General features: G+C 36.5%; 1 protein-coding gene across 3 annotated transcripts in view; it reads left to right on the top strand.

Annotated features, from left to right (window-relative positions):
- Positions 1-17,980, top strand: part of LOC139761198 (sphingomyelin phosphodiesterase-like) — a 118,848-nt gene extending 100,868 nt beyond the window's left edge. For all 3 annotated transcript variants that reach the window (XM_071685243.1, XM_071685244.1, XM_071685245.1), the window contains exons 10-13: positions 7,729-7,899; positions 9,026-9,218; positions 9,706-9,890; positions 11,170-17,980. In XM_071685243.1, coding sequence (XP_071541344.1) covers positions 7,729-7,899; positions 9,026-9,218; positions 9,706-9,890; positions 11,170-11,299 — 679 coding nt within the window. In that variant the 3' untranslated portion in view covers positions 11,300-17,980. The remainder of the gene's footprint in view (positions 1-7,728; positions 7,900-9,025; positions 9,219-9,705; positions 9,891-11,169) is intronic.
- The last annotated feature ends 731 nt before the right edge of the window (positions 17,981-18,711 follow it).

An 18,711-nucleotide genomic window follows, 5' to 3' on the forward strand; every position in this document is an offset into this window, starting at 1 on the left:
TCCATACTAATTGAAATGATATAGGCTCAGCAAAGGTGTAGAGTTGTTATTACTACTTGGAATAGTAACTGTAGATGTGGAATATTATTCATATTACTGCCGCTGTAACCACTACTTCTAGTAGTAGTGGTAGTAGTAGTAGTAGCAGCAGTAGTTGTAATACAGTAGTTATAGTTGTACTGTAGTAGTAGTTTTACATAACTACATGTTCTGCTGTTAAGATTACTGTATTGCATCTGCTTCTGTTAGCACAACTGCCGTGCTTACTACTAACATTGTTGTTTCTGAGGCTCTGATCACCACTGATATTCCTGGTTCTGTTTATTACACTTTGCACTGATGGTATTGCTACTTACTAATGCTGCTGCTACTACTACTACTACTACTACTACTACTCTTAATATTATTTTTTTCATACTATTCACCATTTCCCGCTTTAGTGAGGTAGATTTAAGAACAGAGGACTGAGCTTATGAGGGAATATCCTCAGTTGGCCACCTTCTCTGTTCCTTCTTTTGGAAAATTAAAAACAAGAGGCGGGGATTTCCACCCCCCGACTCCCTCCCCTTTTAGTCGCCTTCTACAACACGCAGGGAATACTTGGGAAGAATTCTTTCTCTCCCCTATCCCCAGGGATACCTCTTGATATTATCATTTTTATTAATATTGTTATTATTATTGTTATTGTTATTATTATTATTATTATTATTATTATTATTATTATTATTATTTATTTATTTATTTATTTATTTATTTATTTTGCTTTGTCGCTGTCTCCCGCGTTTGTGAGGTAGCGCAAGGAAACAGACGAAAGAAATGGCCCAACCCACCCCCATACACATGTATATACATAATACATACACGTCCACACACTCAAATATACATACCCATACATCTCAATGTACACACATATATATACACACACAGACACATACATATATACCCATGCACACAATTCACACTGTCTGCCTTTATTCATTCCCAGCGCCACCTCGCCACACATGGAATAACATCCCCCTCCCCCCTCATGTGTGCGAGGTAGCGCCAGGAAAAGACAACAAAGGCCCCATTCGTTCACACTCAGTCTCTAGCTGTCATGCAATAATGCCCGAAACCACAGCTCCCTTTCCACATCCAGGCCCCACAGAACTTTCCATGGTTTACTCCAGACGCTTCACATGCCCTGATTCAATCTATTTACAGCACGTCGACCCTGGTATACCACATTGATCCAATTCACTCTATTCCTTGCACGCCTTTCACCCTCCTGCATGTTCAGGCCTGATCACTCAAAATCTTTTTCACTCCATCTTTCCACCTCCAATTTGGTCTCCCACTTCTCCTCGTTCCCTCCACCTCCGACACATATATCCTCTTGGTCAATCTTTCCTAACTCATTCTCTCCATGTGCCTAAACCATTTCAAAACACCCTCTTCTGCTCTCTCAACCATGCTCTTTTTGCACATCTCTCTTACCCTTACATTACTTACTCAATCAAACCACCTCACACCACATATTGTCCTCAAACATCTCATTTCCAGCACATCCATCCTCCTGCGCACAACTCTATCCATAGCCCATGCCTCGCAACCATACAACATTGTTGGAACCACTATTCCTTCAGACATACCCATTTTTGCTTTCAGAGATAATGTTCTCGACTTCCACACATTCTTCAAGGCTTCCAGGATTTTCGCCCCCTTATACCTCTGTAATTTGAGCACTCACTTTTATCCCCTTTGCCTTCGTACAGTGGCACTATGCAAGCATTCCACCAATCCTCAGGCACCTCACCATGAGTCATACATACATTAAATAACCTTACCAACCAGTCAACAATACAGTCACCCCCTTTTTTAATAAATTCCACTGCAATACCATCCAAACCCGCTGCCTTGCCAGCTTTCATCTTTATAATTTTATAGCACTTCAATTATTTTGTGTGCTGTCACTGTAATCTCATTCACTTGTTAAATACACTACTGTGTAGGTCTTGAGACTGTTAAGTTTTTTGTTGTTTCTGGAAAGAAAATAATATTGACTATGGCCTCTGACACTGAGATTCCAAATTGCCTGGTCGGCAAATAAAATTTTTTCTTAATTTTTCCACCAGCTTCTTTCCCTGAACTTATTTGGATAATGCAACTTTTCTGATACCTGTCTGATTTTCTATTTGTTTTGAGCTTTATATGCAGACCAAAACAATTATAGTAAGACTGAGTATTTTCATGTATGATTATGTTAATAATAGTAATTATGCTAATAAGTGTGTGTTTCATAATAACATCTATTCATGAAGTATAGAGAGAAAACATTATACAGTTATTTACAAGCAAATACCAGTTGCCATGAAGGGATTTAGTGCTAGCTGCATAGCCCACATATTGGTCACATAAACAAAGGTACACAGGTCTGGAGCACACCCAGCATGTTTTGTCTTTCCCTGTTTAGTAGGAATAGCTGGGGAGCCTCACTATGCCATAACACTACTATCAGAAGGTTATTTGAGTTTCTTATTCTGGGCATTAAACTAAATGTTGTGCTTCTTAGATTATTTGGTCATTTTTCATAATAATATTGAATTTTAGAAAGGAACTATACATCACTTGATATATCTAGAAACTTTCAAAAGGTTTTTAAGGCTGTCATTATGGAACATATGTTCAAAAGATGGTACACAGTTGTGTACCCAAAGAGCATCACATCGCAGAAAGTAACAGGATGTAATTCCCATGAAAAGATGGTATACCAGTCAAGGTATTGTGTATGGTATAAAGCTTTCCAAACTGTTTCTGTATACAGTGTATTATCATCTTTTCCACCATTGATAATTGAGTACCTCAGATGGGTGGAGCTCTCAGTGAACTTGAGGAAAAGAAATCAGGGTCCTATGTTTTAGTTTGTTCTTTGGATGAACTTCCATGCTGGTTACTTTAACTCAATTACAGATGGTAAGCTGCAAATATTTTGCATCTCTTGAGCAGATGTCGAAGAGTAGCTGTAATCAAATTTACTTACATTAAAATTAGCATATGCTGTGAAAAATCCAACATTCTCCCTACCAAGAGTAACATTTGAATTGTCAGTATAAACATTGTACTGGTAGGGAGAGAGTATTCCACCTTGGCAAGCCCCAATAGATGACTTGAACATCTTTGAGGAAGTTTTTCCTCACTGAGCTACATATCCCTGATGGACATAACAAAAAACAAGGAGGTTTACAAGGTATGTTGGTATAATTTAATGTGCCAGTTTGGAAAACCATTTAATAATTAAAATTTAATGCCTTCTTCACATATAGGAAACATAAGTAGCCCAGGAACCCCTTTCACTTTAAAGGTAAATTATATCAAAATGAACGTCTTAATGCTGTGGGTCATGTTCTTAGTATGGAAAGAGAAAAGTGAGCAGTTCCTGAATTTACAAAAAATGCTTGGATTTTCTCCATTTTACAACATGATCTTCCTCTTCTACTTTTCTGTGTACTGGGTCATAATGTTGATCAGTGTGTTTACAGGATGAACTTTATTATCTAGCACCTCTAGACCTTCGTAGTACCTAATGTAACAGTATACAGTACTGGTTATTATTGCATTTCCCACAAATATTCAGTGAAAAACTTTTTGACACCATATTTATGTTCTAAAATTGTATTTCTCTATCTTTAATATTACTGGTTTCAAACAGCAGTAAAGGTCGAAAAAACACACCATATGAATCAGTATGCCCTGCACAAAAAATGGATGCACTTTCCAGTCCTTTCAGTTTTAACTATTTGTGCATGTATGGATGCTCAAATTTGGTTTTGGCTGGAGTCTTGCTTAGCAACTTAACAAGTTAGCAGTGGCCTTTTCTGATTCAAATTCACAAAATAACTTTAACAGTTGTTCTTTCTGAACCATAATGTCATAGATAGTTGATGAACCTCTCATCAAAACAGTATGCTTCTCACTCTCTGCAGTTGTTTACAAATGTCTGTTTTCTGATGCTGTGTTAGTACAACTTGCTTACATTTCATTCCTTTGTTTGAAGGAAGCTTGACCATTGTAATCATGTTGAGGTAATATACCTTATCTACAAGATGTAGGAAGTTCGTAAAATCTTCTTTCATTATATGTGAATCGCAACAGTGTAGTGTACTGACAGTGTAGCAACCATTGTAGTGATAGTAACTTGCAGCAAATTATGAGAGCAGACCAAATATGTCAAATAAAATCACATGAATACTGCCTACTACCATATGTATTTTTTTAATACATTTTTGCCATTTCCTGTGTTAGCAAAGTAGCGTTAAGAACAGAGGACTGAGCCTTAGAGGGAATATCCTCACTTGGCCCCCTTCTCTGTTCCTTCTTTTGGAAAGTTAAGAATGAGAGGGGAGGATTTCCAGCCCCCCTGCTCCCTCCCCTTTTAGTCGCCTTCTACGACACACAGGGAATACATGGGAAGTATTCTTTCTCGCTTATCCCCAGGGATATTCATATTGAGAAATATTGGAAATTTTAGGCCTCAAGAACTTTCCCGTTATTTGACTTCCAGGTGGTACAGCTTTTTCTGCATTTCCTTAATTTGAGATACTGATATACATGCCTTTGGCTGCTCTTTCACACCATCAGATACATGATTTAAACTAGGGCCCTTGTCTGCATTTTGTAATCTTTAAGATACTCTTGTCTGGTACCATCGTTTGATTAATGTGAGCATCACAAACTGCCAAGTGAAGTTACTCAACAAACATCTTCTTACCTAAGAAGAGTTGCTTTTCTCTTTCTCTCTCTCTCTACCATGTACCTCATATCCTACAACAGCCACATTATGGATAAGTAAATATATTGAATAGTTGGTTTCTGGTGTTAAGGGTTACAAGTATGCATTGCCGCACTTAGTACCATAAAGAGGAACTATGACTTGGGTGAGAGAACAGTGCTGCACTTTTCCTTCTCATAATCTTGAAAGGCCCTCCGTATGTCATCTAACAAATGAGTACCCATAGTTTAGATTAACCATGAAAAGTAGCTGAAGATATTTGTTTTGTTTTTGTAAAATGATACATTTCCTCATGACATTGAATAAAGAAAGTCCAACCTTCATGTTTATAGAATACCTTTGACATGTAAAGGTACCAGGGTAAGGCTAACTATCAACCACCAAGAGGCTAGAAAAATGATAGTGCCTCTGCTGTGTTTAAATCACAACACAATCAGCAAACACCAAAGCACTTCCTACATACTTAGATTGTTTTCTTTAAGACAAAACCTCTGTAAATCAGAAATTACAAGAAGGCATGTAAAATAGTTATTGCTAGTGATGATTTCAAGTTTAGGAAGAGGAATCCTAAGGACCTTATGTATTCATACCATTTCTTTGCCTTATATGTAGGGAAGTACATATGATTAAAGTGTACCATACCAGCAAATAGTATTTGCTGAGAATCAGGCTTGATATATGACTTATCATTTACACTTGTGCCCTAACATTGTGAGACTGTCACCAGCCCCTTACAGTTGTGGGTAGTTAGGCAGAAAGCAGCATTCCATATAACCATGAGTATCACCAATAACATTCTTCACCTGTTTTGTAGCATCCCGAGTATTGCCAATAACGTTCTATATCTGTCTTGTAGCAGACTCTTCATGCCATGTAGTAGCAGTAAGAATATGATCCTCCATTTGATACCTGGGACAGATTAGGCTGGTAGTGTGGGAGGGAGTGGTGGATCCACAGGGAAGCTAGGGCTTGTTTTGGGATGTGATGCATGTAGCAATGGTTATGATAATGTTTTCACACACACACTCATGCACACGCACACACACACTTTATCACACATCTTTACTCAGCAACGCTGCTATGTGACGTTTGCCAGGTGCTTCTAAACTTTTTTCATACCATCATCACAGTTGAAATTAGACTTTTTTTTATATAATGGTGGGGATTGAGAGAAAAATACAGAAAGATGGGTAATGTAGCAATGGAGTATAGAAAGGCACAGGAAAGTGTAACCAATGAGTGAGCTGCTGCTGCTGGTTCAGGGATGGGATGAGAGGGGAGACAGGAGTCCTGTGAAACTGGTGCGCTGGCATGAGAAAAGGTGAAGTAGAAGTTTTGTAGTGGAGATGAGGCATTATTTGCACTGCTGTTAGTAACAGGGAAATGTTTGACTCTTTTAGAATGAGAAGTTCAAGATTTTACCCTTTTTTGTCCATTGACAATGAAACAACCTCACCAAAGTAACTTTTCACTTTTGGCATAACCACTTACAGGTGTAGGTATTAAGCAATCAGAGTAAGCCATGGAACTGGTTTGTGGGACTTGGCTGTGAATCTTTGGTTTCGGTTTAAAAAACCTTTTCCCACTTCCTTTTGTGACCACCTTGGTTTGTTATTGTAATCTGTGAGTTGTGAGCTTTGGATAACTGGGGGCAGATGGGTTGGTAGTCACTGATTAGCTGGGTGCACCCTGACAGTCGAGCAACGACTTTGGTGATCCAAGGATTGATGGAAAGGGTAAGTGAAAGATTACCTCTTCACCAACTTGAGGAAGAAAGGAATGATGCTGACCTGATTTTCCCCAAGGATTATCTCATGCTCACAGGATGCCACTTTGAAGAGACAAAGTTTATTTTAACCTTCAAAATGTACTTTTCTGCATTGTCATCTCTTTGAATGTGATCATTTTGACTGGGTATTGAACATATTTGATTTGGCTCTTTGTTTTCTTGAGACTTATAAAGATGCCATACATCATCCACAACTCTGAGTAGCCCATGGAAAAATCTTGAAACCTCTCATTTACCTATGGTTCATCATGGTGGGAAGAGATCATGCATACACACTGCAGGAGAGAGCTGAAAAGGTATATATAGCCATATTTGAATTTCGCACTGACATCTGGATAGGACTGTGCTTTCTCATTAAACCACAGAAAAATCATCCAAGCCTCTGAGTTACTGACAGAGCATTATGACAGGAAGAGGTCATATGTGTGCTTCCAGGCAGCCTCACACCTATCGCTGCACAGCAGATACACAGGGTTTTGTGAGGCCTAGTTGATGATGACAGCCAACAATCTAATTTAAATGTATTAAGAGGCCTTGAGAAAGATTTTGCATGTGGTAGTAGAGGAGGGGCTCTCAGTCTTCAAGAAGAGTGGCAGATTACATGTTGGTTTGAAATTGGCATGTTGTATGCCAAGGTTTATGTAAATAGCATGGCACCAAGATTTTACAAATCCAGCTGGAGGTTAGAGGCAAGGAAGCACCAGTCCAGGAGGATGAGGAGAAGACGAAGAAGAAGAAACTCCAGGCCACCTTTGCCATCCCTCTGTAGTTTTTCATGCTAAACACCTATCATGGTACCAAGATTTATGTCTGTAACATATTGGGCATAAGTGGTTGTGGTTAGTTAAGGAGCTTGTAATGCTTATTTTTTTCCTGATATTTCCAGTAATGTAAACTTCACCTGTTGTTTGGAGAAAACTTTTATTCACACATTGTGTGGAGAAAAAAATTTTTCCCCTCACGTTCCGCATGTAAAGAATCACAGTATCAGTCAAATTTGATCTTTACTATAAATGGGAATAATTGAAGTTTAGTGTTTATTTTGTTGAAGTGTAAAATGAAATTAATTAGAATTAACTGTATATATGATGTGCCTGTTTTCCATGCTGTTAGCATTTGGTAACTGATGACTGTTACATTAGTTGATATCCTACCTTTTGAACTGGATCAGGTGGCTGCTTTATAAGTCTGTGGATCCAGGGCTGGTGCTGCGGTGGCTAGTTGGGGAGCTACAACAAGCTGAAAGAAAGGGAGAGCTAGTTCACTTGATTGGCCACATACCACCATACTATACAGACTGCTTTGCTCAGTGGGCCCACCAGTTCTCACGGATTATTTCAAGGTATGTGGACAACCCTCTATGTGACACTAAATTCACTGTAACTGTGACTTCTTACTTGAAATTTCCAAATATACCATGCTAATGAACTTGATAGTTGTCTTGAATCAGAAGTTCAATAATTCAGACTTGTTGACCTTAAGATATTAGGAGAATATTTATTTTTTATAATGAACTTTTTAATTGATGTATCATTTATACTTTTGCTGAATTTCTTCATCTTTGGTTAAACTGTTTTTGTTTTCCCTCGTGCAGTAGTGCACACACCCATGAAGATGAGGTACGACCAAAGTACATAACCTGTTATTAAGCAAGAAATTTGTTAAAGAAAAGATGTAAAGAAGTCATTTTATAATGTAAGAGTAATAGATGGTTGGAATAAGATGATTGAGGACATGGTTAAAGCAGACAATGTACATAAATTTAAGAAGTTGTATGATAGAGAATATTCAAGAAATGAAGTCCCAAAAGTGTAAAACTCTTTCCTCGTACAGTACAATTAGGTAATTACAAATTTATCTTCCCCACACACTTAAAGAACTTATGCATCCACACCTTATGCTATATTTCCAAACTCTGTCAGTAGATGGGCTATGTCTTCTGATGCCTTCTCATCATAATTTACTGCAAATTCTTCCAACACCTTGACTTTTGTTCATTTTCCTCCTCCCCCTCTTTCTTAACCATCAAATGCATTTCTCCTACTCCAAGCACATCTCACCTTTCATCCTTATGTTCTTTTATCGGTTCTTCTCTCTTCCCCTCTTCTATCACTCCATTGCCATCAAATGCTCCCTATCTCATGACCCTATTTTTATCTGCTGTATTTTTTCCTTCATTTATGTCCAAAAGCCTCTTGCTGCTGGACTATCTTTTTTGCCCTCGCTCTTAAGGAACCATTGGCTATGGGTAAATCAAGAATAGTGTATCCTAATGGACAACAGGGTTAGATTGTCCAGTTGACACATTACTCATACATTGCAAGAACTTCATGCAAAAGTACATTTTTTCCAGAAAAAAGAAAATTGTGTTGAAATACATTTAGATTTGAAATGTTCTATACATCTTGATGAGTGTCGTAATAACCCTTACCTCCACATAGTTACCATTCCCATACCTTACCCCACAGATATGCCCACATTATCCGAGGCCAGTTTTATGGTCATTCTCATATGGATGAGTTTCGTGTGCATTATGATGTAGATACTCCCAGCAAGCCCATTGGCGTCCAGTACATCACTCCAAATAATGGCCCATTTCATGACCTCAATCCATCATACAGGATTTTCTACATAGATGGTGACCATCCAGAGACCACTAGGGTAATAAAGTGTTTTTTCTCATCCTCCTCTCTGGATAATTTTTATTACCATACTTTTTCATTATTATATGTAACAGTTTGTAGTGAATCCTTTAGCATTCAAATATGGTCATGGTAAGAAGCAATTAAGATGAATATTTAGGCCAGATATTTCACAAGAAATCATATATGGTTTACAACATTAGAATCTATGATTATTCAAATATCTTTAAGTATACAGTGTAAACTTAGGGGAAAGAAAACTTTTTATTTTGTAGTGGTACAGTACCATTTGATATTTTCTTATTGCTGTATGAACAGAGATTCCACTTGCTTCTCTTTCCCATTCTCTTCTCATGGTATTTCTTTCTTAAACTCTCTCTCTCCCTCTCTCGAATTCATGTACCCTCAGTGAGTGATCTTCCTTTTTTGCACTTTGTTCGTACTCCTTCTTCATGACTTGCTTTTATGATCTTCATTATCATGGTTAACTTGTTGACCTTTCTCAGAATGTGTTGGACTATGAGACATGGGTGATGAATTTGACCCATGCCAATAAGTATGATGCACCTCACTGGTACCAGCTATATTCTGCCCGTCATGACCTCCAACTTCCTTCCCTTGACCCACACCACTGGGACCAGCTTGTACAGAGAATGGCGCATGATCCACAGCTCTTCACAAAGTACCACAGGTTCTCATGAATTATTTAAGAATTATCAATCTTTCAAGCTGTTAACATATTCCTTGTAATGGTTTCATTTAGTTTTTTATGAGAAATTTCTACAAAATTTTATGAATCTTGGTATGGCCTCATGTTGATATCTTTCAGAATTATCCATTGTAGGTCTTATAAAAGTCAAAATATTTTTCATAAAAGTAGAACTAACTAATTTCCATTTCCATAAAGAGAGTAAGTAAACATGAACACTTCAGATAAGAGTGGAAATTTAGGGTTTATATCTCTCCAAAATTGGTCTGTCCCATGAGCTGTGAGAGAATCTCCAAGGGTTAGGAGACTAATTCCTATCCTCCAAGTGAAATTTATGTCTCTCTCCCTTCGCAAACCACCCAAACAGTAGTTATGCCAGTGCTTGACTCATTAGTCACCACCCAGAGATGATATCAGCCTACCAGTCACTAGGCCACACCATGCGGGCCAACTCATAAGACTTTGGATCTCAAGCATGTTGGACGTATTACAACCCTTTTATCTTTTCAGATATGAAAAGTATGGCCATGGATAAGTCACAGGACAGATTGAACTGGAAGAGTCTGTCTTGAAGAATGAAAATCTGTTTCTCTTCGGGGTGGTGACTCATGAGCAAATTTTTTGATTGTTGCTTCCTGCCCTACTTTCTCCTCTCATTTGAAAAACATTTCTCTTTACTGACAGTGGTCACTGTCTGGGTGATGTCCATGTTTTAAAAAATTATGAAGTGGCTGGCCTGATGTGGCCTGATAACAGGCATGATGATGTCATCACTGGATGATGACCACTGATTATAGAGTTCTGACTCATCGCAACTGCTGTTTGGTTGGTTTTGAAGGGTGAGAAGTTTTAATCTCTTCATAAAGAGGGGGGGGGGGGGGGAGGTGGTTAGAGTCTCATAAATTTTGGAGATCAATTAAGATTTTCTTGTAGCTCACAGGATCCACTTTAGAGAAAAACAGTTTTTTGTTTTACAAAATTTACTTTCCTATAAATGTTAAAGGTACAAAAGTTGATGATAAACATATGCTATTATTTTGAGAAATTGTTAGCCAGGATTTATAATGTCTTATTTAGGAAACTGAAGGTTTCCAAAAAGGGTATAGATCAGGTTTAGTTCTAAAGTGTGGGAGTTTGGAAACGTACTAGTCAGTCAACAGACATAAGGAAAGTTACTTTTCTGTTATATTTATAAATTGTTGTGTTACCACAGGTATGAAGTATTTGTGTGAATAAGCTAACATCATTTGTGGCTTGACAGGTACCAGGTTCAAGATAGTGACAGTGCTCTTTACAGTGGTTGTGATGCCAAATGTCGCCGCACAACCCTCTGTGCCATCGTCGAAGGGGACAAACTCATGCCACGGAAGTGTCGCCCACATGGTGACTGATGGTATAAGTTTAGTAAATTTCTGGTTTACATCATATCCCACAAAGCATTATTATTTTGTAGGGAGACCTGTGAAAAGGCCAAGATCAACAATTTGAAAAATATCTCATTAAAGATAAGATAAAAGCAGGGATGGGTATCATGCACAGTGGAGATTAGTTGCAACAAGTACTCCAGGTGACTAGATCTTAGATGGTATTGATAATTTTTTTAAAACATACTGTCTGTTTGGATCTTTAAGGATGACCACAATTTTGAACCACAAAAAAATGAATGTGATTGGCTTGCCATTCATGAATAAAACTGAAAGATGTGACCTATGTTTCAAGACACAGTGTGCTGGGTTAGAGGAGAGTTGTTCTTGTTAAGGAAAAAATAAGCTCAAAGATGTGAAGACCAGACACTACAAAACAGGTATATATATATATGCATTATCCCCATCATGTACCCTGTCTTTTTTACTTTGCCTTTCAGTATTACTATGAATCATGGAAGGCAGTTCAGAAACATGTAAAAGTATTATGATTTTATGTTACAAATCTCTCTATCTTGTATCTCTGTTTCCATTCTCATTTACATGGTACGAGTCAAGTTCATACGGCCTTTCAGCTTACTCGTAAATCACTATTCTTCATTGAATGAAAATGTACAGATCTACACTACTATGTACTCTCATATTTATTCTTGCTCACTGTAACACAATTTAGTTAGTATGCCACAAGAGAATGTGTCCATGTGAATATACACTTTCATTCGCTGAATTTATCCATTCCATATGATCAAAAATATCCTCATTGCATCCTCATTTGAAAAACCTCTAGCATTAGACGATACAATTACTGTAGTTTTCTCTCCTTAGCAGCATACTTCTTCTCTCAGCTTCATCCATGCTCTCATAGCTCTTCTTCACCTTACATCAGGTCTTCACCTCCCTATTTCACTCATTGCACGATGTGATCAAATATCTTTAAAGAAATTGCTCATATATCTGATAATTCATTACATAAATCTTTCTTTTTTCTATTCTCGTAGTGCAGTCTGTAGTACATAGTTCCTCTACATTTGCTTTTTCATTTTTCACTTATCTGCAACCAGGAAAACTAAGGTTGCACATTTATGCAATTGTAGAGTTTGGACACGTTCTCATCCTGCAGGCTTCTTGCACACTGTCTGCTTCATATCTTTCTTCCTTGCTGAACTCTCTTCTGAAATTCAGCTTTCCCACTACCGTCCTCATCAATCACTACTACCCATCATTAAAAACTTCCGGTTCCTTATTAACATTAATACTGCCAGTTTATTTCAAGATAAGGATCTTCCTTGTATTGGCACATATTTCTAACATCCTCCTTTTTGCATCATCGGTTTTGAACCTCAATTTGTTTGCAGTCAGTCCACAAGAGTTGAATCCTTTTTTTGTTTCCACAATCTTATATATCTTTAAATGATTTCATCTCTGCTACTTTTACTTGTTCATTTTCCACATAATCAAATTAGATGATTTCATCTCTGCTGGTTTTACCTATTCATTTACCACATAAGAAATTTAAGCATTACCTAATCACTTTTTAGGTGATATATGTGATATTCTCAGTATCCATGTGTGTGGAGATAAGATTTAGTAAAGATGGTATCAGTCCCTCATCTCCACATGTGTTCATGGATATGGTGGCATAGGAAATCTTTCTGAACACTCCCTAAGAACTTGTGCCCCACCAATATTCTTTGTCATCAGAAGGGTCATATAAATCTAAGAGGTCTGTTACATATATCCTCCTTTCTCCAGATATGTGCTTTCTCTTCTATAGGTAATTTCTCCTTTGTAGAAAGTAATCCAAATGTTTTCTAAATTTTTTCCAGAATCTTAAAGACCATTCTTGTTAGTAAGATCATTAACATTTCTGTCATCTTTCTTATAGATAGTTATGATGTTTGCCCTTTTCCACTCCCCTGGTACTGTACCTCTCATCAGCAGCATTTTGAGCAGTTTTTCAAGAGTTTTTTAATTTATCAGCACATAAGTAAAATTTCATAAGGACCCTGAGCCTTGTATGGGTGAAGAACATTTTATGTTCCATTAATGTCTTTTTTAGACATTTTAATGTTCTCTAAAATCTCCTTGCCACTCCAAGTTATTGATGATAGGGCTAAAGTGTCTTCCACTGGGAAAATAGATTTGAACTTATTATTTAGTTCCTCTTATATCTGTATTTCATCATCTGCAATGCTCTCCTCTGAATCCCTTAGCCTGATTAGCAGCTTTTTAACTGACAAATTATTCCTGATAATTTTATGGAACATTTTGAATTTTTCCCTGCCTTGTTCGTGATATGCCCTCATTATACCTGTGTGTATGCATAGGAGGGGGGAGGACTGACACTGTCTCTGTCTCGGTCTCTATCTTTGACTTGTCACTTCGTAGAATGTTTTTTGCTCTGTCATAACCATACTACAATTTCTTTATAGCTAAAGACATTGATGCTAGTGCAAAAACAATCATTTAATCTTACCAGAAGGTCACCTTAGTGGCAAAGTGTGTGCATATGAAGTATGGTTGGAGATTTACTTATGCTGGTGGTAAGCATTGGCTCACCTGTTTCCATCCCATACTCCCTGGCTTGCCATTATATAGTTTCTTTTTTTACATTTTATCAATAATGTAATGTTTATAGGTATACAGAAATAGTAGGATAGTAACAGTGCAAAATCAACTTAGTGGCATTGTCTTTGGGTGAAGGAATGTATGCACCATAGTTTACTTTATAGGGCTTGTGATCTCTTGTATTATTAACCTCTTTTATCATGTCAACATTGTTTAAAGATTTTTATTATTCACTTATGGATGAAAAAAAAATTTGAGGTTCAAAATTCCATTGTAGTAAGGCTTAGCCTTCCATTAAAGTGAACTAGTTTCCTAATCTGTTAGATATGTTTCAGTAAAAGTCCAGTGAATAAATTATTACAGGTACACCACCGATTTTTTGGCACCCTTGGTTCCAAAGCTTTGCTCGATTAACCATTTTGCCGGACCAACCATGGTCATGTAATAATAATTCATCAACACAACTCTAACCCACTAATTATACATCTCCCATGTGCCTAAAGTATGCCATGGACTGCTCGAAATTTAAATTAAACAAATATCAAATGTAAATGAAATACAGGTACTTGTACAATTGTACATTACTGAAACAAGATTATCATGCTACCTGACAAGTCCACTCCATCACTCTGACGCTGTTGAAACCATTCCATCATCACTCAATTGTGCTCAGTACTCTTACCATCTTTCATAGTTTTTCTAATTGTCATCTGCTTCTTGGAATCACTGTCTGTATAGAATTTCAATATTTTCTCCCTTTGCTTCTTTATATCATAAACAGTTGATGAACCAATACTATAGATGTCACACAGCTTACGCACCGTAACACCATGGTCCATTTTTTTCAACAGTTCTACCTTATCTTGTATCGATATGGGCTGGTGTTTACATTTGACACCACGACTGACACTCTCATAAGTCTTAGAAATCATAGCTAGGGTTAAATTTAAACGAAATAAGTTAAGAATCTCACAGAATTGTGGTATCACCACCAAATGCAGTGTAAAGAATGTAAATAAGCATGCCCTAAACACAACGCCAACCGTGGCTGCCCAGTATACTAGTTTGGTGACTGCGGTAATTTCAAGTTCCCTCATGTACTATTGTTTGGACTAAAGGAGGTGTTGAACCATCAGTTGCCACAGATGGTGTACCTGTGTTATTATGCAGGGAGAAGGTGTATTGTATTCTAGATCTCTCTATTCATGGTCTGAGAACTAAATGTGATAAGTAGATGTTGTCATGCCAAACAATATCTTGTAAATATTCACATCAGATTAGCAGGGTTGGGCCAGTAATAGGACACAATAGTACAATGAATTTTATATACAGAAGCTATGTTTTCCCAAGGAATCATTGGTGATGAAAAGCATGGGTCACTTCAGACTTGCCCAGAGTCTCCTTACCATGGTGACCAATAGTATGAATGAGAAGCCAATTAGAATTTCAGGTGATGTGGCTTTTATATATGCTTCTAGAAAGCATGGACCTGTCAAAATGTGGGTGAGATATTTGAGGATGTACATATACATCCTTCACACTTCCATGTTAGAATGTATATTAAGGTCCATAGCACTTAAAGGGTTAATTAGTAACCATTTTGATAAGAGGAAAGTGATAATAAATCTGGTAAGCCTCTATACAATGGCTTCCATACATACATACTATCACCATAGATTACACTTTGTTTAGTTACTGCCTGACACTGATGACCTGATTTCAAGGAAAGGGCTTTTATCCTTTACCTTGGCAAGTTTTGAAAATGAACTTCAGTTTGATTAAAAAACACTAAAAACTTAAACATTTACCTAGAATGTTTAGATGTTCTAACAAATTGTAGTCTCTGTATAGACTATCACGTATGTTTTATGAAATACTGTAGGTACTTATACATATTTTTAAAAAGATTTATGAATGCATTGCAGTTTTATGGAAATAATGTTTTGATTAGGAAGTCCAGAATGATTAATTATCTTTGAAACTCACAGTTTGCATCCTCATATATTAAAGGTACAAGATCATGTGGCAAATGAACAGTATTATTGAAGTGTCTATTGTAGTGGATAAATGTATTTGTATTATAATCAGGGTTGTGTGAATTTCTTAGGACTCATCATTTTTGATGTGTCTGTTCTGTGCCAGCTGCAAACGATATTTAAGAAAATATAAAGGAGCTGGGATCCTTTCCAATATATTGTATGCCTAGAATATAATTTTGCTGAACTAGGTTGGAAAGGCCTTTTTTTGGTTGAAAGTTGTAAATGTTTTGTACTTAAAGTATTTATTTTACACTAGTAGTAGAGCACAGTTTAATAATAAGACTAAGCATTTCTGAATGAACACAATTCTGATAACATGGCTCCTCAATAACACATAACTTTGCTGTACTTTGCACAATGATGTGCAAAGATGTATTAATCAAAGTTCTGTCAGTCAAAGTTTTGTCCACAGAAAACCTTGAATCTCGTCATTGAAGGCTTTTTATTGTTTTGTTTCATTCAGCATTTCATTATTATGGATTACCCTACTTTTTTATCATTAAGATCTAGTCTAAGTGTAGGGTCCTCCCAGCACCCAACAGTCTTTCAGTATATTGTAATTACCATTTATACAACTCCAGGTTTAGTGGGTCCTTAGGGACAGGTAATATTTATGGTACCCTCAAACCCAGAAAATCATATAGATTCATAAACATTATGACAAAGTTCATTATCATGTTATCATATTGCATATAATTTCATATGTATAATATTATATCACCTCTTTTCTACTAGTTTTAGGTACCATAATTTTTTACTTGGATGAATGACAGGGCCCCATCATGGCTGGGCCCAAGGCTCAGGCCTAGAAGCCCTGTGTGTTAATTCATTACTGCAGGAACCCATTTCATGATGCTCCTTCACCTTCAAAGGTACACTTCATGCAGAAGGGAAATGGTGTTTTTCTTTGGAGTGAGAAAGTCCTTGATGAGACTACCCCTTCTGCTCATTGACAACAACAGTTTCACCATATTTTTTTTTCGTACATATTCGCCATTTTCCGCATTAGCAAGGTAGCGTTAAGAACAGAGGACTAAGCCTTTTAGGGAATATCCTCACTTGGCCCCCTTCTCTGTTCCTTCTTATCGAAAATTAAAGAAAATGAGAGGTGAGGATTTCCAGCCCCCTGCTCCCTCCACTTTAAGTCACCTTCTACGACACACAAGGAATACATGGGAAGTATTCTTTCTCTCCTATCCCCGGGGATAGTTTCACCATATGTATATATGTTTCCTTGCTCTACCTCGCAAACGCGGGAGACAGCGACAAAGCAAAAAAAGAAGAAAAAAAAATATATATATATATATATATATATATATATATATATATATATATATATATATATATATATATATATATACATGGAGAAAATGAGTGAGGAAAGATTGACCAAGAGGATATATGTGTCAGAGGTGGAGGGAACGAGGAGAAGTGGGAGACCAAATTTTAGGTGAAAAGATGGAGTGAAAATGATTTTTAGTGATCGGGGCCTGAACATGCAGGAGGGTGAAAGGCGTGCAAGGAATAGAGTAAATTGGAACAATGTGCTATACCGGGGTCGACGTGCTATCAATGGATTGAACCAGGGCATGTGAAGCGTCTGGGGTAAACCATGGAAAGTTGTTTGGGGCCTGGATATGGAAAGGGAGCTGTGGTTTCGGTGCATTAATACATGACAGCTAGAGAGTGATTGTGAACGAATGGGGCCTTTGTTGACTTTTCCTAGCGCTACCTCGCACACATGAGGGGGAGTGGGTTGTTATTCCATATGTGGCTAGGTGGCGATGGGAACAAGTAAAGGCAGACAATATGAGTTATATACACGTGTATATATGTATATTCTGTGTGTGTATATATATGTGTACGTTGAGATGTATAGGTATGTATATTTGCGTGTGTGGACGTGTATGTATATACATGTGTATGTGGGCGGGTTGGGCCATTCTTTCGTCTGTTTCCTTGCGCTACCTCACTAACGCGGGAGAGAGCGACAAAGCAAAATAGATAAATAAATAAATATATATATATATATATATATATATATATATATATATATATATATATATATATATATATATATATATATATATATATATATATACATATATATATATATATATATATATATATATATATATATATATATATATATATATATATATATATATATTTTTTCTTTTTCATACTATTCGCAATTTCCCGCGATAGCGAGGTAGCGTTAAGAACAGAGGACTGGGCCTTTGAGGGAATATCCTCAACTGGCCCCCTTCTCTGTTCCTTCTTGGAAAAAAAAAAAACGAGAGGGGAGGATTTCCAGCCCCCCGCTCCCTTCCCTTTTAGTCGCCTTCTACGACACGCAGGGAATACGTGGGAAGTATTCTTTCTCCCCTATCCCCAGGGATAATATATATATATATATATATATATATATATATATATATATATATATATATATATATATATATATATATATATATTCATATGTATATATATATGTATATATATATATATATGTATATATATGTATATGTGTATATATATATATATACATATATATATATATATATATATATATATATATATATATATATATATATATATATATATATATATATATATATATTCATATGTATATATATATGTATATATATATATATATATGTATATATATGTATATGTGTATATATATATATATACATATATATATATATATATATATATATATATATATATATATATATATATATATATATATTTTTTTTTATACTTTGT

Source organism: Panulirus ornatus, chromosome 39 (assembly GCF_036320965.1).
Source record: "Panulirus ornatus isolate Po-2019 chromosome 39, ASM3632096v1, whole genome shotgun sequence".
NCBI lineage: Eukaryota > Metazoa > Arthropoda > Malacostraca > Decapoda > Palinuridae > Panulirus > Panulirus ornatus.